The 21327-nt window shown below is 35.7% G+C and overlaps 1 protein-coding gene across 1 annotated transcript in view; it reads right to left on the reverse strand.

The window, feature by feature from the left end:
- The window catches only part of DNAH8 (dynein axonemal heavy chain 8), a 148147-nt gene that overhangs the window by 98326 nt on the left and 28494 nt on the right, over positions 1–21327 (reverse strand). The window contains exons 21-31 of the mRNA XM_075042037.1: positions 21153–21161; positions 21005–21089; positions 17444–17639; positions 15228–15424; positions 13461–13587; positions 11068–11303; positions 7035–7139; positions 5872–5985; positions 5221–5283; positions 4059–4159; positions 3008–3145 (exon numbers count right to left, since the gene is read on the reverse strand). Coding sequence (XP_074898138.1) covers positions 3008–3145; positions 4059–4159; positions 5221–5283; positions 5872–5985; positions 7035–7139; positions 11068–11303; positions 13461–13587; positions 15228–15424; positions 17444–17639; positions 21005–21089; positions 21153–21161 — 1371 coding nt within the window. The remainder of the gene's footprint in view (positions 1–3007; positions 3146–4058; positions 4160–5220; positions 5284–5871; positions 5986–7034; positions 7140–11067; positions 11304–13460; positions 13588–15227; positions 15425–17443; positions 17640–21004; positions 21090–21152; positions 21162–21327) is intronic.

Here is a 21327-nt window from a genome sequence, read left to right on the forward strand (position 1 = left end):
CTTTGACCACACTTTTACAGAGCCTACACACTAAGAATTAAGCAGTTGACCCACCACAGGAATGTCCTAATGTAAATGATAAAGTATATCCTTAGCAGGAAAAGTTATAAAGCCTGGATCCTATTTCCCTTGGTTTTGCATCCTTTTTCACTTATCTCTCTACCTCCCACTGATAGAATTTCATATTTTCTGTAATCAGGTACAACACAACAGTCTGTGTCTGGTTTAGAGCTATGTTGATGCTGTTTGGTTGCCAGTACATTCATGTTGATTAGCTCCCTGGCTGCTGTCAAACAGAATGTTTAATACCTGTCTGCCTTTCCCTGAGGGGGAAAAAGTATTTTGTGTCTGGTTTTGGACTACTGTGAAGTTTTGACCTTTGTAAAACTCATAGGCACTTCAGGTTATTTTGTGAGAAATCTGCCTTGTTGAAAGTTGAAACTAGCCAATACATTTAAAAAAAAAAGTATTCAAGAATGCTGAAAAAGAGGAGCACAGATGTGGTCAGAGAGTAACATCACAGATAACATTTTTCTTTAGAAAACCAGGCAAAACATCTGAATATTTTATAAATTTCACTGTTTGCAGCCATTCTTTTCATTCAGTAGTAAAGAGTTAATATCAGGTTCAGTGATTTGGGAGACAGGAATCAGACACAGCAAAGAGGCAAATTTTGAATGACATGCTGCAGGTTCCAGAGCTGGAAGCCCTATTATCCTTATTGAGTCTTGTGAAGATACTGGAGGAGATACTGTTTTACACAAAAACAAGATACTGCAATTAGATGTCTGTCAACATCTTGCTTCTTTGAGAGACTCTTAACCCCTGAAATTCTATCAGCATATGTAAACTCAAATTTGGGAAAGAAAAATACTCTTTGGCACATATTTCCTTGAAACTTTATTAGTCTCTGGTTAACGTTTCCCACTTAGAAATTTGGAAACAATGCAAATCTAAGACCCAACCTTCAACTCCGACTGTCAAAAAAGCAATTTCAAAGCTATGGAAATTATTCACTTACCAATTTTATGCCTTATAATGACATATTTGATATATCAGGGTCCTGGTTTCAGCTGGGTTAGAGTTAATTTTCCTCTTAGTAGCTGGTAGAGTATGTTTTGGATTTAGTGTGAGAATAATGTTGATAACACATTGATGTTTTAGGTGTTGCTAAGTAGCTCTTATGCTAAGTTAAGGATTTTCCAGTTTCCCATGCTCTGCCAGCAAACAGGTGTACAAGAAGCTGGGAGGGATCATAGCCAGGACAGCTGACCCAAGCTAGCCAAAGGGGTATTCCATACCATAGGATGTCATGCTCAGCATATAAACTTGGGGGAGTTGGCTGGGCGGGGCAGAGCGCTGCTCAGGCATTGGTCAGCAGGTGGTGAGCAATTGTATTGTGTATCACTTTTTTTCCTTTTTTATTTTTTAATTATATTCCTTTTCATTACAATTATTATTATTATATTTTATTTTACTTCAGTTATTAAATCATTCTTATCTCAACCCACAAGTCTTTACTTTTTTTTCCGATTCTCCTCCCCATCCCACTGGGTGTGGGAGGAGTGAGCGAGCAGCTGTGTGGTGCCTAATTGCTGGCTGGGCTTAAACCCTGACAATCTGTTAACCATTCAGGAGAACATATATTTACTAGACTACCATGACACCTTGGACTAGTAGCCAGTAACAAAATAAAACGAAACCAAAAACAAATTAAAAAAACCCATCAAATAAAAAATTCCACATTCTGTAGTACAGATCCTCTCCCCCTAGTTTAGGAAGGTTATGCTACTATTTTGGGGTTACCTGAACTCATCAGTGTGATGAGCCATGAAAAACTGCCAAAGTAATGCCAAGAGGTAAGATATATTGACAAAATGGAGAATAGAAGGAAATGATGGGTAAATAGGTGGGATGAGTACTTAACAGCCTAAAGAAAGAACTATTTATACTGAAGGTTTTTCTCTTCACTGCAGTTACAAAAGTAATTGCCCTTTTATACACTTCTACTTGAACTATTTGAAATAAATGTCAGTTTCAGAAAGTAATATAATTTAGCTCTTGTGGAGCTCTGTATTTCAGCAATTAGATTTTAACATTACCTAAGATTGATTTAAAGCTGTTTTAACAGGCCTGCACTGCTCTATAACTGTAGTATAGATATAGTCTAAGATACCAAATACTGGCACAAGTACAAACGTACATCAATTACTCATGCTTTTGTTTTGGAAATTAATAATGAAAGATTTTGGAATATTATTCTAATAAGAGGACTGGGGGTGCAAGGAAAGTGCCAAGTAAGCTGGAATTGTTTTAGAATGGGCCTTGCCAAGCTTATAACACAACTCTATTAGGTAGCAGGAGAGTTGGGGGCTGCACTCGATGCAGTTATTCTGTTGTAAAATAATCCTTGTCCTACTCATCTAAATTATATTTCTTCCCCAAATAAAATATGTACTTTCGAAAATATTAAAAATAGAGTTAAATTAAAAGGTTAGAAAATAATTCTGAATCAAACTAATTACATCTAATCCTCTCAACAGTGTCAAAACCATTTGAAGCTTTCAGCATTACTGCAATATCTGTAACTGTTTTACAAACCCATAATATTTAAGACGCTCAGCATTGTTAATGTACTTGAAATGGCAGAAATGTTTTTAAAAAAGGATAAAATATTCTAAGACTCAAACTTTATTCTTGTATTCAGGACTTAAAATCAATGGGCTAATCCTCCTAGTTCAAGAACTTACCTTTACAAGTAAACTTTCAGCTCTCCTAACCTCTTGGCTTGTTTAGCTAAGCAGATCAACTCTCCAACTGATTGTATGCCCTTCAATTATCAAAACTACAGGTAAAAGGCTGGTTAACTAAAATCACAGTGTTAATCCACTTTTCCTTGAAGAATCATATTACTTTATGATGAACTTTATTCCTGGAAGTTTTGTTACTGAAGTCACCTAAATCTTAATGCATTTAACATCAGTTATAATTCATACTATGAACATACCTGTTTTGAAAATCCAGAAGTTCAGCATTAATTTTTTCAATATCTACATCTGTCCAAAGTATCTCATAATAACCATTGATATTGTTTATTACAGTATCATATAATCCATACAATTTCTGAAGCAAGCCTAACTCCTTCCTGGGAAAAAAAATAATCCTAGTGATAATCTCAATCAGCTATTTGGATATCTCACAATAGTTAAATACATAGTATATGTAATATTACTACAAAAAATTGAGGTAGATTAATTAGATTATTTTTCTTACTGTAGCAAAGGACACTTCATAAATGAAATCCAAAAAGAAAGAGCAGATAGTTGGTGCTAAGGACCTAATATCCACAGTAAACATATTTGGGGGAAGTTTTGCTTTAGTCTAGTGCTATAAAACTTCCATTCATGCAAAAGGAACCTAGCTTATGTACCCTGAGCTGGCTCTGGAGTGCAAAGCAGAGCATGGCAAGTCGGGACAATTAGTCAATTTACTTTAGACGTACTCTCTGAATCTGAACTAAAATGCTGATCTAAAAACAGCTTAAAGGGTCAGATCCTCATCCAGTGTGACTCATCATCAAACCATTGAAATGGCTGGTGCAGAAACTTTAGAATCTGACCCTCATTTGTACAGCTGCTCAAACCTTTAGAATTTCATAAAAGCTCTACTTATATTTTTCATATATGATGATACACTGACCTTTCCTTGCCTTTTCCTAGTTTGCTTTTCGTACCATATCTTAATACATAATACCATATTTACTCATCTGCTTTTATATATAAGGATATATAGATTTATTTTTTTTCCTAGGACATGGTATTCTGCTCCTTTATATAGTATTTACATGTAGTAAAATAATCTGGTATGGTTCTGTTACCATAATAAATACAATTATTTTTTTATTGGCAAATTCATTAGATTTCTAAAATTTTCATTGATTTTTTTTTTAATTATTATTATTTGATCCTTCCATATTTTAATATTTCCCTCTTTGGTGTACCCTAGGCCTTTCTAACATACTTAATAAACACTTAAGGCAGCTGTATATCCACAGTTACCTGACTTTATGCAAAACTTCATAGTCTGTGACAGGCAATCCAAACAACTGTTCACCAGATGAATATGTGATAAACTTTCTCCACAGCTCATCAAAGTTAGCCTGATAAAATTTGGATTCATAAAGACAAGATGAAAGTATGTTTATAATATAAGTTTTCATTTAAAATTGCCTAATATTTAATCGTTAAACAGTTCTAAACTTGTCTTAAAATAATTCTGTTAGAAGCATATTTAAATGTCTGAAAATATTTTATATTTAAAATTTTGAACAGTTCTCATGTAATACTCAAATCCATATATTGAATTAAAATAGTGGAAGTTTACGTAAGAAGCAAGAATTTGAAGCATCATTTTATAAAAATGGGATGTGAAATGAATTCCATCAAGGAAAAAAAAAGAAAATATTTGTATCAGATGGTAAAATGTACAGCCTGTGGAAAAATAGAAATAAATATTTTGGCAGTTACTAACCATAAGTACAAGGCATTCCCTTGGCAAAATAATAAATACAGCAAATGCAACCAAAATCACTACATTTTCAGTACATATTAGATACGTTAGGTTTAAGCACCTTCTGTAGTTACCTAGGGCTTTTCACAAACTTTGAATTTACGTTTTACAGAGTCTATACAATATGTAAGAGACTGACAAAAGTCGTGTTGAAAAAAAATGTTAAAGTTACTATAACTTGCAGAGAAAGGAAGGATTGAAAATAGAAGAAAAACTGGTTATGGACCCATGAACTAAGATTCATAACAAACAAATATCAAGTTGAAAGACAATTATCTAATGGAAAATATGGTCTTTAAAAGATTAAAAGATTGGCTCACGTGACTATGCAACCTGGCTTCTTTTCAGTCATTATTGAGTTGTCATACTTGAATCTTCCCTTTTCTAATGCTTTTATTACTTCAAATAGATAATCTCTGCTTACAAAATGCAAAGAGTGAAGCAAGGTTACACATCCATCAGTCAATCCTTCCACATTAAGGAAAACATTGCCTGACAGAAACTAAAGTATAGTTAACATAATACTACACAGAATATTCAGCAAGACATATTTACCAAATACTGTAGACGTGACTTTTTCTAAACTTGTTTTGATAGGCAATAACAGATCTAATTTTAATTATTTGGAAACTCAGTGGTTTATTTTCTTACCTGAAAGATCTGTAGCCTATTACTGGCTTCCTGAGGTGGAATACTTGGAACCATAGGTCCTTCCTTTCAAACAAGCAGTTAACAAAAATTGGATATTAATTCTCAAATGACTGAAGGCCACTGTATATTTACAGGTCATCATAAAATGCATTTTTTTTTTGATAGTCAAAATCCAATCAAGTTATGTATCTTGGTAATGCAATACTTACAATGGTAAATCTAAAAAAAGATAACTTTTATGAAATTGAAAATTCTTTAGCTTAATTAAACTCAATAGGACTAGACTTTCATTTTTCATATTTTGTTCTTTTTCTGAAGATAAAATACGCAGTGAGTGGCCTGAGACCCTCTTTTTTAATGTTGATGTGTGAGGAAAGATGCCATAACATGTGGTACAATTTCTGAATTAATTTCTAAATTAAGATTTCATGGCAAATTGTACCACCAGGGATTAATTTCTTTCCTTACAGAGTTGTGTATACTGTTACTTCTTCATACTGAAAAGTTTAACCTACAATGATGACTGCTTAGCAACCATGGCATCAAACATCCAGCAGCTGAGCACAAAAAAAATTCTGGCACCCAAATGCTGCAAACCAAAAATATTGAAAAACTAAGCAAGTCTTAGAGATAACTACTAAATTAATTTACCGTTTCATATGACATTTCAAAGTTTGACACATCTTCCCGAAAAACTGCGACTGATTCTAGCAAATTAGTCTTAAATTTGGGCTGAACTTGAACCAACTCATCTTGAACTCTGGTCTGACATACAAAAGATTAAAATCAAAGTTATTTCTTTAAAAATCAGGAACAGATAATTGAGTTATATATAAAGCAAACCTATAAAAAAAGTATTAAAATTCTGAAAAAAAAAAAATTTTTTGAAGATAAATAGCTTTTTTTCCCCCTTTTATGGTGCTATATATTCAATTTTTTAGTTGAAAAGTGAAGAGAAAAAAACCCCAAACAACCAACCAAAAATCATAACAGAATCTCCCCTCCACTTTTAAGTGAACATGTTTCATTACAAGGGGATGGGAGAAACAGAAGGACACAGAAAAGGGTCAGGGGGAAAGATCCTATTCTTTTCCTTCCTTCCTTCCCTCCCTCCAAAAAAACTCTTAAAATCCAAAGCGTTAGGGTCCTCTTCCTCATGGATGGCTCAGCCTTCTCTTTAACAACTTTCTTATTCTTCGTTCAAAAGCTTGAGAGAAAGAATCAAGAGCTGCATGAAATGCAAGTGTAAAATATGCTCTTGAGTCCTTTCCAGAGTGATTAATCTGTGGGACAGGATCTAACTTAATTATTCCAACAAAATATCTACATACTTCCATCTAACCTTCTACACTACAGAAAATATTCAATAAACATTGAGCTTCTGAGGGACATAAGGCTGTCCTAAGCAATAAAGGTAAATGTGCAATCATCACTTATGGGTAAGGGCACTGGCAGAGCGTGCACCTCCTAAAAACAGGTAATCTAAGGGTAGTAATCTTGCTGATCAGACAAGAATGACACCAAAACTGGAAATGAAGGAAAGCAGAAAGAGCAGAGACAAAATAAACTCCTCATTTTTCTGACAGGTTTTAAGCATGTAACTAAAAGCTACAATAATATATTTAAATATTAAAGAGCTCTATAAAAATAAAATTAGAAAATGAACATACTAATAAAAGGTATAGACACTAGTGTGCAACTGAGGCCAAGAGTGAGAAAACAGAGCAGAGTGACAATTGGTCCCACATTGTCATTTATAGTCTGAAAAAAGCACATGAAGTCAAATGGAAGATAACATAGGTTTATATACTCACAGCTTTGGTCTGTAGTTTATTAAAAGAATATCTGAGTGTATCAACTCCTTCTGATTCCTCTTTTGTAACCTCAATTTCAAATGTATTTAAAATGGCATAGGCTTCCTAGATGAAAAAAAAAGACCAACAAAACCTTAGGAATGATGCATTTTAAGTTCATTTGCAGGAACATAGATCCAATTTGTAAGAAAAATTTCAAAGAAAATTTGTTCATGTAATTTAGGCATAAAATATTTGGGTTTTTTTTTAAATATGGATGATGAATGAAGAACTAGGGAACAACAGCAAAAAATATTTCTTCAAAGATGTCTTGGATGAAATACTAGAAAAAATATAAAAACACAATAAATTTAGTATTAAAAATTTATAAAATTTTATCATCTCAATGGTATTTTTATTCTACTGATCTACATTCCACCTGAATGTAGATTTTGATTAATTTTTCCTAACTCTGAATAACTATGCACACTAAACTACGCATTTGTAAACATTTTGCCATATCATCTATAAAGTATTTATTACTATGCCAAACTATCAAATGCCTGCATATGTATCTGTTACAGAATGAACCTTTCTTATTACTTGTTCTCATTTGCAATTTGTTTGCATATCTTGTCCTTTGTTATCCTCCTCCTACACACATGACATTACTTAGAAATAAGATTACTTTCATATTTTATAATTTCCCAACGGCTAGGCAAAAGATTTGCTTATGAAGACAAACAGCAGCATGCATTATTTCAGCTTCTCCTTTGACCTACGACTTGTATTCTGTGCAGTTTGTGATGGTTGATAAACACAGTAGTTTATTCCATGCAGATATCTACACTTAGAATTCTCTCCTGTTCAGCTTCTGAGAGAGGAGTAGACCCTCAAGGTTGAAAGGGGCCTCTGGAGATTGGCTAGTCCAATGCCCCCCACCCACTCAGAGCAGGGTTACCTACCTCAGGTTGCCCAGGACCATGTCCAGTCAGGTTTTGAATATCTTCAAGGATGGAGAGTCCACAACCCGTCTGGGCAATCTGTTCCAGTGTTTGAGCACCCTCACAGTAAATTTTTCTTAGGTTTAAATGGAATTTACTGTATTTCAGTTTGTGCCCATTGCCTCTTGTTCTGCTACTGGCTGCCACTGAGAAGAGCCTGGTTCTCTCTTCCTTCTTAGCCCCCATCAGGTACTTGTACACATTGATAAAATACCCCCTGCAGCTTCCTTCTCCGGAATAAATATGCTCAGCTCTCTCAGCCTCTCCTCATATGTCAGAGTCTCCAATTGCTTAATCAGCTTTTGCTGAACTCACTCCAGGATGTCCATGTCTCTCTTGTATTGCAAAGCCCAGAACTGGACACAGCACTCCAGATAAGTCTCATACCCCAGAGCAGGGGGGATCATCTCCCTCAAACTGCTGGAAACACAAGTTCTAATACAGCCCAGGATACCCCTAACCTTCTTTGCTGAAAGGGCACTTTGCTGGCTCATGTTCAACTTGGTGTACACCAAGAAACTCAGCTCTTTTTCTGCAAAGCTACTTTCTACCCAGTCTGCACTGGTGCCTGGGGTTATTCACCTCCTGGAGCAGGACTTGGCATCTCCCTTTGTTGAACTTCATGTGGTTCCTGTTAGCCCCCTTTCTCCATCAAAGTTGCTCTGAAAGGCAGTACCACCATCTGGTGTGTCAGCCTCTCCTCCCAGTTTTGTGTCACCTGGAAACTTGAAGGTACAGTTTGCCCCATCCTCCAGGTACACAGTACTGGACCCAGTATGGACCCCTGGAGTATACCACTACTTACTGGCCTCTAACTAGACGTTGTGCCACTGATCACAATCCTTTGAGCCTGACAGTTTTCAGTCCAACTCACTGTCCACTCATCTAGTCCACACTTCATCAGGTTGTCAATGAGGATGTTATGGGAGACAGTGTCAAAAGCCTTGCTTCCATCACAATAAACAATATCCACTAGTCTCCCCTAGTTCACTAGTCATCTCATCATAGAAGGCTATCAATTTGGTCAGACATGATTATCCCTTGATAATTCCACATTGACTGTGCTCAGTACCCTTCCTGTTCTATGTTTCCTTACATCAAGCCCTCTTTCCTTCAATCATGTTCTAGTAAGAAATATGATGTCTAATCACCCCATCAACAAAGTTCTAATTAAATCCACCAAGAAAACAAGACAGAACATTGAAATTACTGAGCCGCTGCCATTGTTCTACATTCATGTCTTGATATTATCAGCTCTATATTCTTTCATTATTTAAGGAAAGCTCATGGAAAAAAGATCTAAGAGTGACTTGTTAACATGGCTAGCCCTACTGATATTAATGGAGCTCATTATGTTAATATAGAAAGGGAGTAAATGTTTGCACGATACATAGAATGTAAGTGGTTTGGGAAAGAACCTTTATCCTAATATTCAACTCAAAGTGCCAGAAGCAGGTATAAATAAACAAACAATGTTAATACTTCATAATCTTGTATACCTTTTATTTATTTACTTACAAATTTTGCATCATTTCCTACACATGTAAAATCTAGCAAATAGACAGTGCTGAAGTTAGTTCCTCTTGCTTGTTTTATTTAACATCTATGAGTATGATTACCATGTCTGTATCTTCAGGCTGAAGATAGTCAGACTAGGAAATAACATTTAGAAGATTTGAGTATTACTTTAAATGTTGAACTTATTGTTCAGGTTCTTCCTTTACTTGTTTAACCTCTACCTCTTCTGTATCACAGAACTGGTTATATTTGTCTTCAAATAATCTCTGTACCATTGCTGACTTATAAACCACTGCATAAATTGCTAAGAAAAAAAACTACTTTCTTAACATAAAACTAGAAAAAGTGACAACAACCCACTGGAAGTCCTTTCTGGTATCATGTTAATGAAACTGTCTTCAAGAAAGAAAATGTTACTATACAGCAATACAATTTCTTCTCCGAAAGGTAGATGAAAATATCACAGAATCATTTAGGTTGGAAAAGACCTTCAAGATCATCGAGTCCAACCATCAACCATGCCCACTAAACCAGGTCCTGAAGTACCCCATCTACTCGCTTTTTTAATACCTCCAGGGATGGTGACTCCACCACTTCCCTGGGCAGCCTATTCCAATGTCTGACAACCCTCTCAGTAAAAAAATTTTTCCTAATGTCTAACTTAAATCTCCCTTGCTGCAACTTGAGGCCATTTCCTCTTGTCCTATCTCCAGCCTCCTGACAGAAGAGACCAGCAGCCACCTCACTACAACCCCACTTCAGGTAGTTGTAGACAGCTATAAGGTCTCCCCTCAGCCTCCTCTTCTCTAGACTAAACAGCCCCAGCTCCCTCAGCCGCTCCTCATCAGACTTATGTTCCAGGCCCCTCACCAACTTGGTTGCCCTTCTCTGAACACGCTCCAGCAACTCACAATGTCTTTCCTGTAGTGAGGGGCCCAAAACTGAACACAGTACTCAATGTGCGATGGTAAAGGTGTTCTATTTAAGCTTATTATTTCAGTGTGTGATAATAAATGCCAAGTATACATACAACTCAGTGAGCTTCCTTTAGGTTCTTTCTTATAGGGAAAACTAAAAGAATGCTGCAAGTTTCTGACAGCATACAATGATGTGTGGGTCCATTAATATATTCTGGTTATAAAGGGATTAGATGATCAAGATGTTTGTTTATAGAAACAGAAAAGAAGAGGATTAAGGCTAATGGAAAAGCACACAGCAAAAGGGAGAATATTGCTCCCTTCTCTTGTGGTCTCATCTGCTTATTTCTGCATGTTTTCTCCTAGACTGTATTTATATTGTAATTTATTTGAAAAAGAATATTTTTCTGTTCTGCATTTATAAAGTATCTAGCAAATTATCTAATACTGATTCATAATTTTCAATAAAAATAACAACAAAGTATTACTTTGTTTCCCATCTTCAGCCATGATCCATCAGGGCAGTAAGCTCATTGTTTGGGTTCTCAGTTTATCTTATGACTCGTACTATATAATATCATTTTAATCAAGATAAAAAATTAAAAGTTATCTTACTTCAATAGGTCCCAGAGTCATATCCATTTGTATGTTATTATCACGTATGATAGATAAAGCTTCCATTGCAAATCTGACGTCATCTAAGTCATGCAGAGGTCGAGACAATTTCTTTAAATATTCATTTATGAATGACATCATGTCTGTCATTTTCTTTTTATATTCCTCATTTAAATAACGACAGAGGAGCATCTTCCAGGCTTTGGCTTCAATTGCTAAAGCTATTTTCAGTGGTTCTGATTTAAAAAACCAACCAACCAAACAAACAATTAAAAAAATTATTCACTCCACATCTTAATTTTTTCTGTAAATATCCCTCACATCATCACATAGGAAAAGCAGACAGGCAATCCAATTACTGCACTTTAAAAGTTTCAAAACAATTTCAACTATACTTAAATATATTTCTGTTGTTTTATTGTATATTATGATATCTGTAAAACATATTGGTAACCTTATCTAATAAAACATATAGAGAAGATGAATAAAGAAGAAATGCCTACTTATTAATGTAGATTTTCAGAGAATACCTTTAATATATATTAACCAAATGCATAAAGGTCAGTGATATTTAAATGGTTTATACCTGTTGAGGAAATGGCATCTTGGGATTTCAATACTGGGATTTGGAATACTTCACAGCTAAAACTGTAAGGTGTCACATCATATCATATGCAGTTAGTATATATATAAACCCAAAGCAACACTGAAGAAACAAAAAAGCCAATCATTGGCACTCTAACTTATTATTGGAATAAATTAGGATTTTAATAGGCAGCATTTTGTACTGTGGTGAAAGAAACCAAGAGATACTAACAGCATATAACCTTTCTGCTCACAAAACAAATTTTTTACAGCAGATATAGTTTCTTCTTTAGTCATGTGGCTATTAGCATTAAAAATCTGATTCCTGAAGGCCAAGGGTAATTCAAGAACAGTACTGTACCCTGTCCAGAAGCTATAATATGTAAATGATAATAAATCAATTCCCAACCCTAAACTGACTCAGAAAAATACCTGCTTCCCCAGATCATAAAAAACATTTAATATCCTTGTTCTTGAATCTGGAGGACTTGGCTTTCGCTGATGCAGTGGTCACAGATGAGGGAGTAGTGTGACCATCAACAAATTCCATATTCTTTTGGATACAATGCTTCTTATCACTCTTGGTCACAGAATAATAGACAGCAAGAGTTTTTCCAGTGTGAATTAATTGGCTCCAGAGAGGTTTCATTAAGAAGTTGCATCCAGGAACTGGATGCGGATATGCAGTCAGCAGTCTGACAATTTTGCACATTCACTGAAAGAAAGCTAGGGATGACATGTCACCAAGATCCTGAAAGGAACTCTAGTCATCAAAAGTGTGCAGCTTCTGTCTTCTTTGATATAAGAGGAAGACAAATTGTACAGAGATTTATTTCTCAATCTAACCAATCTAATCTCTCAAAAGATGGGGGTTGCTCATTAGAAACATGGCTACACTGATATTTGGAAATGGATCCCTAGATAGCAACCATGATAACATCTGCCACAGAAAGAAAAAAAAAAAAGAAAAATAAAAAAAAAAAACAACCAAAAACCAAACAGTGTCATTGGTCTAGAGAAGGTGTTAGCTACATAATAATCTGCAAGGTGAGAGGGATAACTGCCATTGAAATCCTTGCTTCTCTGTCATAGCACAAACATCTTAATTCTTCAACAAGCAGTTGTCCAGAGAGAACACTTTTCTCCACACCTGACTTCTTCAGACTAACATGATCAATGAATACCAGGTTGTCAGGGCCACAGAAGGCCAGGTACTGAGGCACAGTGCTGTATAGAACTGAGGGAACACATTACAACACCAAGTCTTGGTGCCAGCTTCTCTACCTTTAAAGACACTAGAGGTAGACAGGAAAACACATAATATTCTGAGAGCTATGGATGCTAAACATGGGAATGGCTAAGCAGTCATATCTCCTGCTGAAACAAACACTGATAGTGACAAAGAAGCTAATGCAGCTATGTGCTAGCCTTGCGCCAAAACCAAAGAAGGTGATTTATGCTTCCAATGCTCTTTATAATCACTGGCTGACCTGGTGCCAGAGATGAGTGCCAGGGATGATCAAATCAGTGTCAATAAACATTCATTAACTCTTCAGCAACCCTCCATGATGACTTCACAGCCATGACAGAATTTAATTTCACTACTCCAAAGAGGAGAAGGGAAGGGGAATGGAGGGTTTTTTCAAGCTAGATTTCTTAGAAAGGTCTGAATGAGCCCTGGCTGATAGTCAGGGAGGTCTCTTCAGTAATTTCTATTCATATTGTAAGCATTTATTTCAGAGAATAAACCAAAAAACATATTATAATCATTATCTTACTGTACATACAGAGATAAGAAAATGTCTTACCTGTATGCAATTCAATTGGACCAAGAAGAATAATGGGTTTTAAATCTTCCATCTCTTGCTCAAACATAGCATAGTGAAGTATTTCTTCTTTAATTTCAGTCAGAGATGGACAGCTAGCCAAAAATTGCTGTGTGTAGTTTAAAATGTCAATCAACAAATGTTCTTTTTCATATTTTTGGTGAAACAAGTGGCAACAGTTATTCAGGAATTACTGAAAATGTATACCAATATTATACCTGTTTTTAGCTTTCTGTAGCCTTGCTAACACAGTAAAACACATGTGATGAGGTGTTCATATTTATCAATTTCTGTCAGTAACTCTCAAGCTCGTTGGGAAATTCCAATCAAATTTAACAGAGAAACAAATATCCAAGACATGTTAAGTGCTTGTTTTTGTCAAAACAGGTGACAAAACAGAGATCAAAAAATACACACCTACGCTTACAGAAGGACTACACCATTAGCCCAATTATGTGTGAAACAATCACAATAAAACACATTTTCTTAGTTCCATAAGCAAAACTCAAGTGTAGAAAAGTTTTGTGATTCTGAAAAGCTGCATTTCAGAAATGTTACACAAGAGCTGTATTCAATATGCCTACATTGCATGGGCAAATAATAAATGCTGAAAGCTGTTTCCCACTTCTACTCTTTTGTCTGAGAGTACCTAGTGGAAGTGGAAGCGTTAGCATAGTGCTAAAGAATGAATGTAGAAACTAGGGCATGTATGTCTAAAACGTAATTGCATTATTATTGAGGCTTTCTCTGTAGCAGTATCCTTTTCTTCAGTAGTAACTAAATCAAACTAATAATATTTATTTGATTAGACTTAAAATTTTAATTAGACCAACAGTAAATTCTCAGCTCTGCATATAAAGTGGGTTGTTTAGCCCACATAAACGGCACAACTTGCATTGTGACACGCAAAAGATACCAGTGTTCCTGTAGTAAACAAGGTAATGCGATATTCACATATCTATGTATATATAGTGTAGTCTATTAAATAGAAAAGATAAAAATAGAAAACTCAACTAAGCCAAGGCTAAATTAAGTAGATGTGGAAGCCAACTTTCTTCTACTGAACCTCCAAATTCAAACTCTAAATTAAAATTCTGTTGTAGAAGGACAGTGTGAAATATTCTGAAGCAAAAGTCCCACCAACCTCCAATTCCTGGACACCAACTTTTTCATGCTGTAGTAGATGCTAAATTTTTCTACCACACTTGAGGATTCAACTTTGAGTTCAAACAACCAAGAATTGTGTAAAGAATTTTTCTAGGAATAGAGAATGAAGAATTCACCTCCTAAAATAACTACAGGAAGGGTGGTGAATAAAAATATGTATTAAACCCAAAGTGAACACTTTCCATAGAGAAAACTACACAATTATCAGCACTGATGCTGTGGGAATTTCTGTGGGTTGTGGTATACATCATGTCGGACTGGTGTAGTTTCTTGTGGCCTAAAATCCAGAGCTCCACAAACAAAAATTAAAGCAATTAACAAATTAGGACCAGATTATTAGTATCTGGAATGGCACAGAAGCAGGAAAAGCCAGACCCCAACACAAAAATTAGGTATCATGCTATTACTTCTTCTTAGGAAATATACTACTATTATTACTGAAAGACAAAATAAGAATTTCAGCTGTTAATGTGTTTTCTACAGCTTCTTCCTTGATTTTTTTTCTCAATGTTGTCTGTTTTTTTTAAAAAAAAATAAAGATTAATGAAGCACAGTCCTGTAGGTGATCATCATTAAACTCACCTGAATTTTGGCATCTCTGTCTTCAGTCCACAGCACCTTATATTTCTGAAAGTCCTGCAGAACTTCACTAGCTACTTCTCTTATATAATTCACAGAAGAAGAGAGGAACACAACTAATTTAGAAATATCTTCATGTTCTGCAACACCTGAGTAAAAATTTCTTAGCTTTCTGACAAGCACAACATCTTCAACTACTTCTGTAAAATAAAATTATACGTAAATCAATGAACCATTAAAAGTCTGGTTAGAATTCTCTTCTAAACCTATGCAAGCCAAGTTAAGCAATTATGCTCTTCAGTAAGGCTGAATATCCTTCTTCAAATGTCTGTCTGACTGCTTAATATGAAAGTACCAAGTGCTAGTTCAGGTCAGGCTCTATACAGCCACAGCAAGTTCAACCTACAGTGAATGTTTCCAAAATAGTCTTAATTCAACCTACAGCGAATGTTTCCAAAATAGTCTTCTTAATTCACAAATTTCATTTTCGCCACTGTAATTTAATTGTAACTAGAACACGACAAGGCCTTACAAACATTCTGTGTTCTTTTAATTTTTTTAAGTTTATACAATTAAAGTTTTTTAATTGTATAAACCCCTTAAAACAGTGTAAGTTTCCTGAACTCTAACATGCTTCAAATAGATAACTTCTGTTATTCTATTTAGTGGTTTTGAAAAAGATACTAAACTTTGCTAAGTCACATATTAATGAGTGCAGAAATAAAGGTTGTCATGTTTTGGAGCTGTACTTGTCTTACAAACTGCTAATATCAAAGTCTTGTCTGAAAGAGGTTAGAACTGAAGAAAGAAAAAAAAAAAAAAAAAAAGACAATCTAGAGATTTTCCTAAACCTCTTGCCTCCAAATAAGCTTTCAAAGACAGTTTAGACACTGGTAGCTGCTGCTCCAGTTACACTGTTGATGTTGAAACAGGAGACCTGTCTCCTTTAAGAACTACAAGCAAGCTCAAATAGAAGGGAATAAAATGCAATTTATCATGTCCTTCCTTCATCTTTGATGAATTGCTGAGACAATCAGGGTCAATATAGACACTGATATCCCTGAGATCCAATGAGCCCCTTCTGTCATAACAATGCCTGAGCATTTTGAAGCAGGTTTAAAAGAATGGAGAAGAAAAAATCCACTCTTCCCACCACACATATTGGTTTATGTGAGGGATTTAATGCAACTCCAATTGTCTTTTAGTCTGAAGACCTTTTCAGGGATCTGGACACTGGAAACAAAGTCTCAGATTGATCCATCCTTGCCAGTGTACTCCATAGATCTCACTGGCCAAACGTTAACATTTGCCCCCAGCTCTTGCTGATGAGTAGTTTAAAGGTGATGAAAACAGTTACTTGCTGATGTATTTTGACACAGCAGAGGAAAAGGCTATGACTGTCTGATGAGGATAGTTTCCTGCCACCCTGCTCGAAGCCCATTAAAGAAGTTAAAATCATACAAAGCACATCAGCAGAAGAATAAAGTCCCAGCTCTGGACTATCAAAAAGAAAAACTTTCCAAGATGTTAAAGGCTTTCCAAAGGAATCACAACAAAGATACAACTGTATTGCAGATCACTGCCTCAGCCAAGCAGCTAGGAGAACCTGATGGTAAAAATATATTTGGGCTTTTGTGGATGCTTGCAAAGCATATGGAGAGAAGCTTAAAAATAACATTAAGGAAAAAAAGAATCTGACTAAAATGGATGCAGGTCTATCTACAATCTGAATATTCACATGAACAAACAAAGTGTTTTATAATCCATTCTAGGAATATAGCCAGCAATTAAAATATTTACTGAAATCTAGTTATTAAACTAGGTTTTGTTCTATCTCAATATTCAAATAAAAGCTAGTCTACAATCATTGTTTATGGTTTCAACTATATCATTGTGGCTACATTTGTATATACCTAAGTAGGTAAAAAGATAAATTAACAAGCTAGCTTTGCCTCAAATTAAATAGGAGGTTCAGAATCTAGCAATTCCTCTAGGATTTTTTTGCTTATTGCTTCTCAGAGTTCTAATGCTTTATGTAAGCCTGAAAAGCTATTTCTGAAAAAAATAGCTAACTAAATCAAAATAAACCCAACAAATTAATTCAAGATAATCCCCAATTGGCCTCTGAAGAAAAGTGAGCTTATTCACAAATACTTATATATGCCATTTTTATTAAAGTAAAAAGTAGAAACAAGTGGAAAAAAAACCCCACCACTTACTTTCCCCTTTTTTGGCTATTTTTCCTTGTGATCCAAAGCCTGCTGAAGATACTTGCTGTGTGCCTGATTCTGCTTTTAAACTAGATTTTTGCAGATGTCTCTGTCCCCACTGAGCAACTCCACGACTCACTTCCAGTATTAACTGAATCATGCGATTGATGGCTTGCTGTATATCGTCTAAACTGGGAACCATAACCTATTCAAAACAGTTGAAATACTGTTGAAATAAATGCAACTGATAGTCATTTTTGAAGACCTCAGATTTACCCCACTAATAGTGAATTGTGGAACTTGCCCCAGAAGAGAAGCTGGCAAATGTAACAGTTTCTCTGGCTCAGAATTGCCTCTAAAGAAATGAAACATACTTTACTGACCTACTATCTATTTGTACAGTCATACTGTGGGTAAAATGATAAGCAAGTATATAAGTAAATAGATTTATTGGTTTTTTTACAATTAGTTTTACAATTCCTGCAACATTTTAAACAGTATTTTTATATGATTTTTTTATAGTGTGTGGGAATACATTACAAGCCTTGTTTCCTGCATTCTAGAACCATAAAGCATTAAAAATTGCAGGCCAAGATACTCCTCTCTGTTGCTCTTAACCACTGGATCCTAAATTCTGTGAGAGAGAATTGTAAGAGGGATGGTCATAAAAATGCGTATGGACACCTCATTTTAAAGAGGATTTACACCTATATAACCTCTCCTAGTTGCTTATCTATACATATATTCACACTGTGGGTAACTTCAGGCAAACAAAATCACATGGATCAAACTGTCAAAGGTCCTAGTTGAATAAATACCAAATGTTTCTTTTCTCCCACAGGGAGCATTACCTCAGAAACTTTTGCAAGAGCACAGTGTGTAGTAAAGTAAAGGAACTCCATGCACTAGCCCTGAAAATCTCAACTTGTATATTTGGCAAGGATTTTGTATCATAATTTTGAGAGCAATCTAATACCCAAGTCAGGAGAGGAACAGAACTCATATTTGTCCTGGTTTCAGCTGGGATGGAGTTAACTGTCTTCCTAGTAGCTGGTACAGTGCTATGTTTTGAGTTCAGTATGTGAAGAATGTTGATAACACTGATGTTTTCAGTTGTTGCTCAGTAGTGTTTAGACTATAGTCAAGGATTTTTCAGCTTCTCATGCCCAGCCAGGGCACCTGACCCAAACTGGCCAACGGTGTATTCCATACCATGTGACGTCCCATCTAGTTTAGGAACTGGGAAGGGGGGGGGCAGTGATTTGGCCGCTCGGGGACTGGCTGGGTGTTGGTCGGCGGGTGGTGAGCAATTGCCCTGTGCATCATTTGTACATTCCAATCCTTTTATTACTTACTGTTGTCATTTTATTAGTGTTTTCATTATCATTATTAGTTTCTTCTTTTCTGTTCTATTAAACCGTTCTTATCTCAACCCAGGAGTTTTACTTCTTTTCCTGATTTTCTCCCCCATCCCACTGGGTGGGGGGGGAGTGAGTGAGCGGCTGCGTGGTGCTTAGTTGCTGGCTGTGGGGTTAAACCACGACAATATTCAACTACCAGAGTACATGATAAAAAGAACTGGAAGGAAAACAAGGATCCTTGATCTGAATCAAGAACAACTAACAAACAGAATAAGTCAAAACAAAGGCTCTGGTCTGCCATCATCCACACTGTATAAATGCTAGTATGCTCCCTTAGCAGAGTTTGGGATGATACAAAAAAATCACTCTCCCAGAAAAAATTCGTCCACAGTTTGGTGCGTAAAACACGACAGAGGCTGTTCCTAATTGAATGCAAACTCCTGGATTTAGGAAGAAAAGTATTTACTATGTAGCTACACACCATTTCACATCAGCTCACTTTGAGGTCAAAAACAGCCTCTAGCCTGTTTTATTTAGTAGTACACAAATAGCTATAAAGTCCCAAATAATTCTATGTAGGATAAGGTGGAGTAAAGGCATGCATCAGTTTCTCCAAAATACTGGGCAGGAAGAAGAACCTACCCGAGTGATCCAGGAAAGAATAGAAAAACAGCATTTCTTGTTAAACTTCAGAAGAAATATCACTCCTGTGATACACTCAATCCTCAAATATAGTCCTTAGAACATCATCTTACAGCTTTCCTGTGCAAGCCATCATTTTGAAATGATTAAATCATCCACAGGAGTGTTCAGAACTGAGATATAAACTGCTTAAAAGTGACTCTGATGTTTTTGTCATGGTTTAACCCCAGCCAGCAACTAAGCACCGCGCAGCTGCTCACTCACTTCCCCCCCACCCACTGGGATAGGGGAGAGAAACAGGAAAAGAAGTAAAACTCGTGGGTTGAGATAAGAACAGTTTAACAGAACAGAAAAGAAGAAACTAATAATGATAATGATAACACTAATAAGTGGCAATAGTAATTAAAGGATTGGAATATACAAGTGATGCACAATGCAATTGCTCACCACCTGCTGCTCAATGCCCAGTTAGTCCCCGAGTGGCAATCCCCCCACTCTCACTCCCCCCAGTTTATAAACTAGATGTGATGTCACATGGTATGGAATACCCCGTTGACCACTCTGGGTCAGCTGCCCTGGCTGTGTCCCCTCCCAACTTCCTATGTCCCTCCAGCCTTCTTGTTGGCTGGGCATGAGAAGCTGAAAAATCCTTGACTTCAGACTAAACATTACTTAGCAACAACTGAAAACATCAGTATTATCAACATTCTTCTCATACCTAACTCAAAAACATAGCACTGTACCAGCTACTAGGAAGACAATTAACTCTATCCCAGCTGAAAGCAGGACAGTTTTATAAATCAGTTTCACAGATTGAGCCATTGCATGCATAAAAGCAAGGATCCTGCAAAATCCTATTAGCATTAGCAAAGTGGTATTTTACCCAGCATTACTTGAGCTTGGGGCTTTATGCTTATACAAATATCTACAAGGTAAAAGTTCTACACTTTGACAGACCTTATATATTGTGTGTACACACACAGTGTGAATGTACAACAGAATGCCAGTATGAACACTGGTTCAATGTCAAAGGAATATCACCTTAGAATAGAACCTTTTTTTCACTGTAATTTCATAAATATAAAACTTTTAATCTTTATAATAAAATTGGATAATATTAAGTTACTTTCTCATATATAAAATAAAATACCATATATATTGCTGACAGAGAGTTATCTTACTCTAAAAAAGGAAAACAAATGCATTCATTAGTTCTTTGCAATCAAGCTGCCTTTTTGTTCTCTGCACACAGAAATCCACAGCTCTTTTTTTGGTTTTGAATCTTCTTATTTTTGTTCAGTGTTCCTCCTTCTAGTCATCTTACTTGCTATTGAGATGACTAAAGCCAAACTGAGCAAAGATAATGTTCATTATTTTTATTCAACAAAGGATTTAAATCACATAAGGAACAACACAGTTAAAATAAAAAACATGAAAAAACTTGTTCCAGCAATACAACTGCTACATGTGAAGAACAACTGTAATCGTGCTGTAGACAACACTGATGAAAAGACTGCAAAATAATTGCTGAAGGTATTTTACCTTACCTATACAGCACATAACTTACCACATTGGGAACAGCAAGGTGTACTTCCGCTTTTAGAAAAGCAGCAGCCTCTTCCGATTTGCCTGGATGAACAGAAAACTTTGTTCTCCCAAATGTAGTTTTGCTGAAAATAATTTTGAAACATGTCATAAATAATTCACCATGAAACCCCCACAAACTATCTTAGATATGTAATTTTGAGCTACCTTTTCTGGGAAAACCCTCATGGAGAATTTTCACATTAAGTTATGAACTACTTGACAAAACCTACAGAAGGTTTTTGTTTAAAGGATAAAGATAATAGCCAGAGCTTCATCATTCAGACAAAGTTTACTTTGGATCCA

The sequence above is a fragment of the Buteo buteo genome, chromosome 12 (genome assembly GCF_964188355.1).
Source record: "Buteo buteo chromosome 12, bButBut1.hap1.1, whole genome shotgun sequence".
In the NCBI taxonomy this organism is placed as follows: domain Eukaryota; kingdom Metazoa; phylum Chordata; class Aves; order Accipitriformes; family Accipitridae; genus Buteo; species Buteo buteo.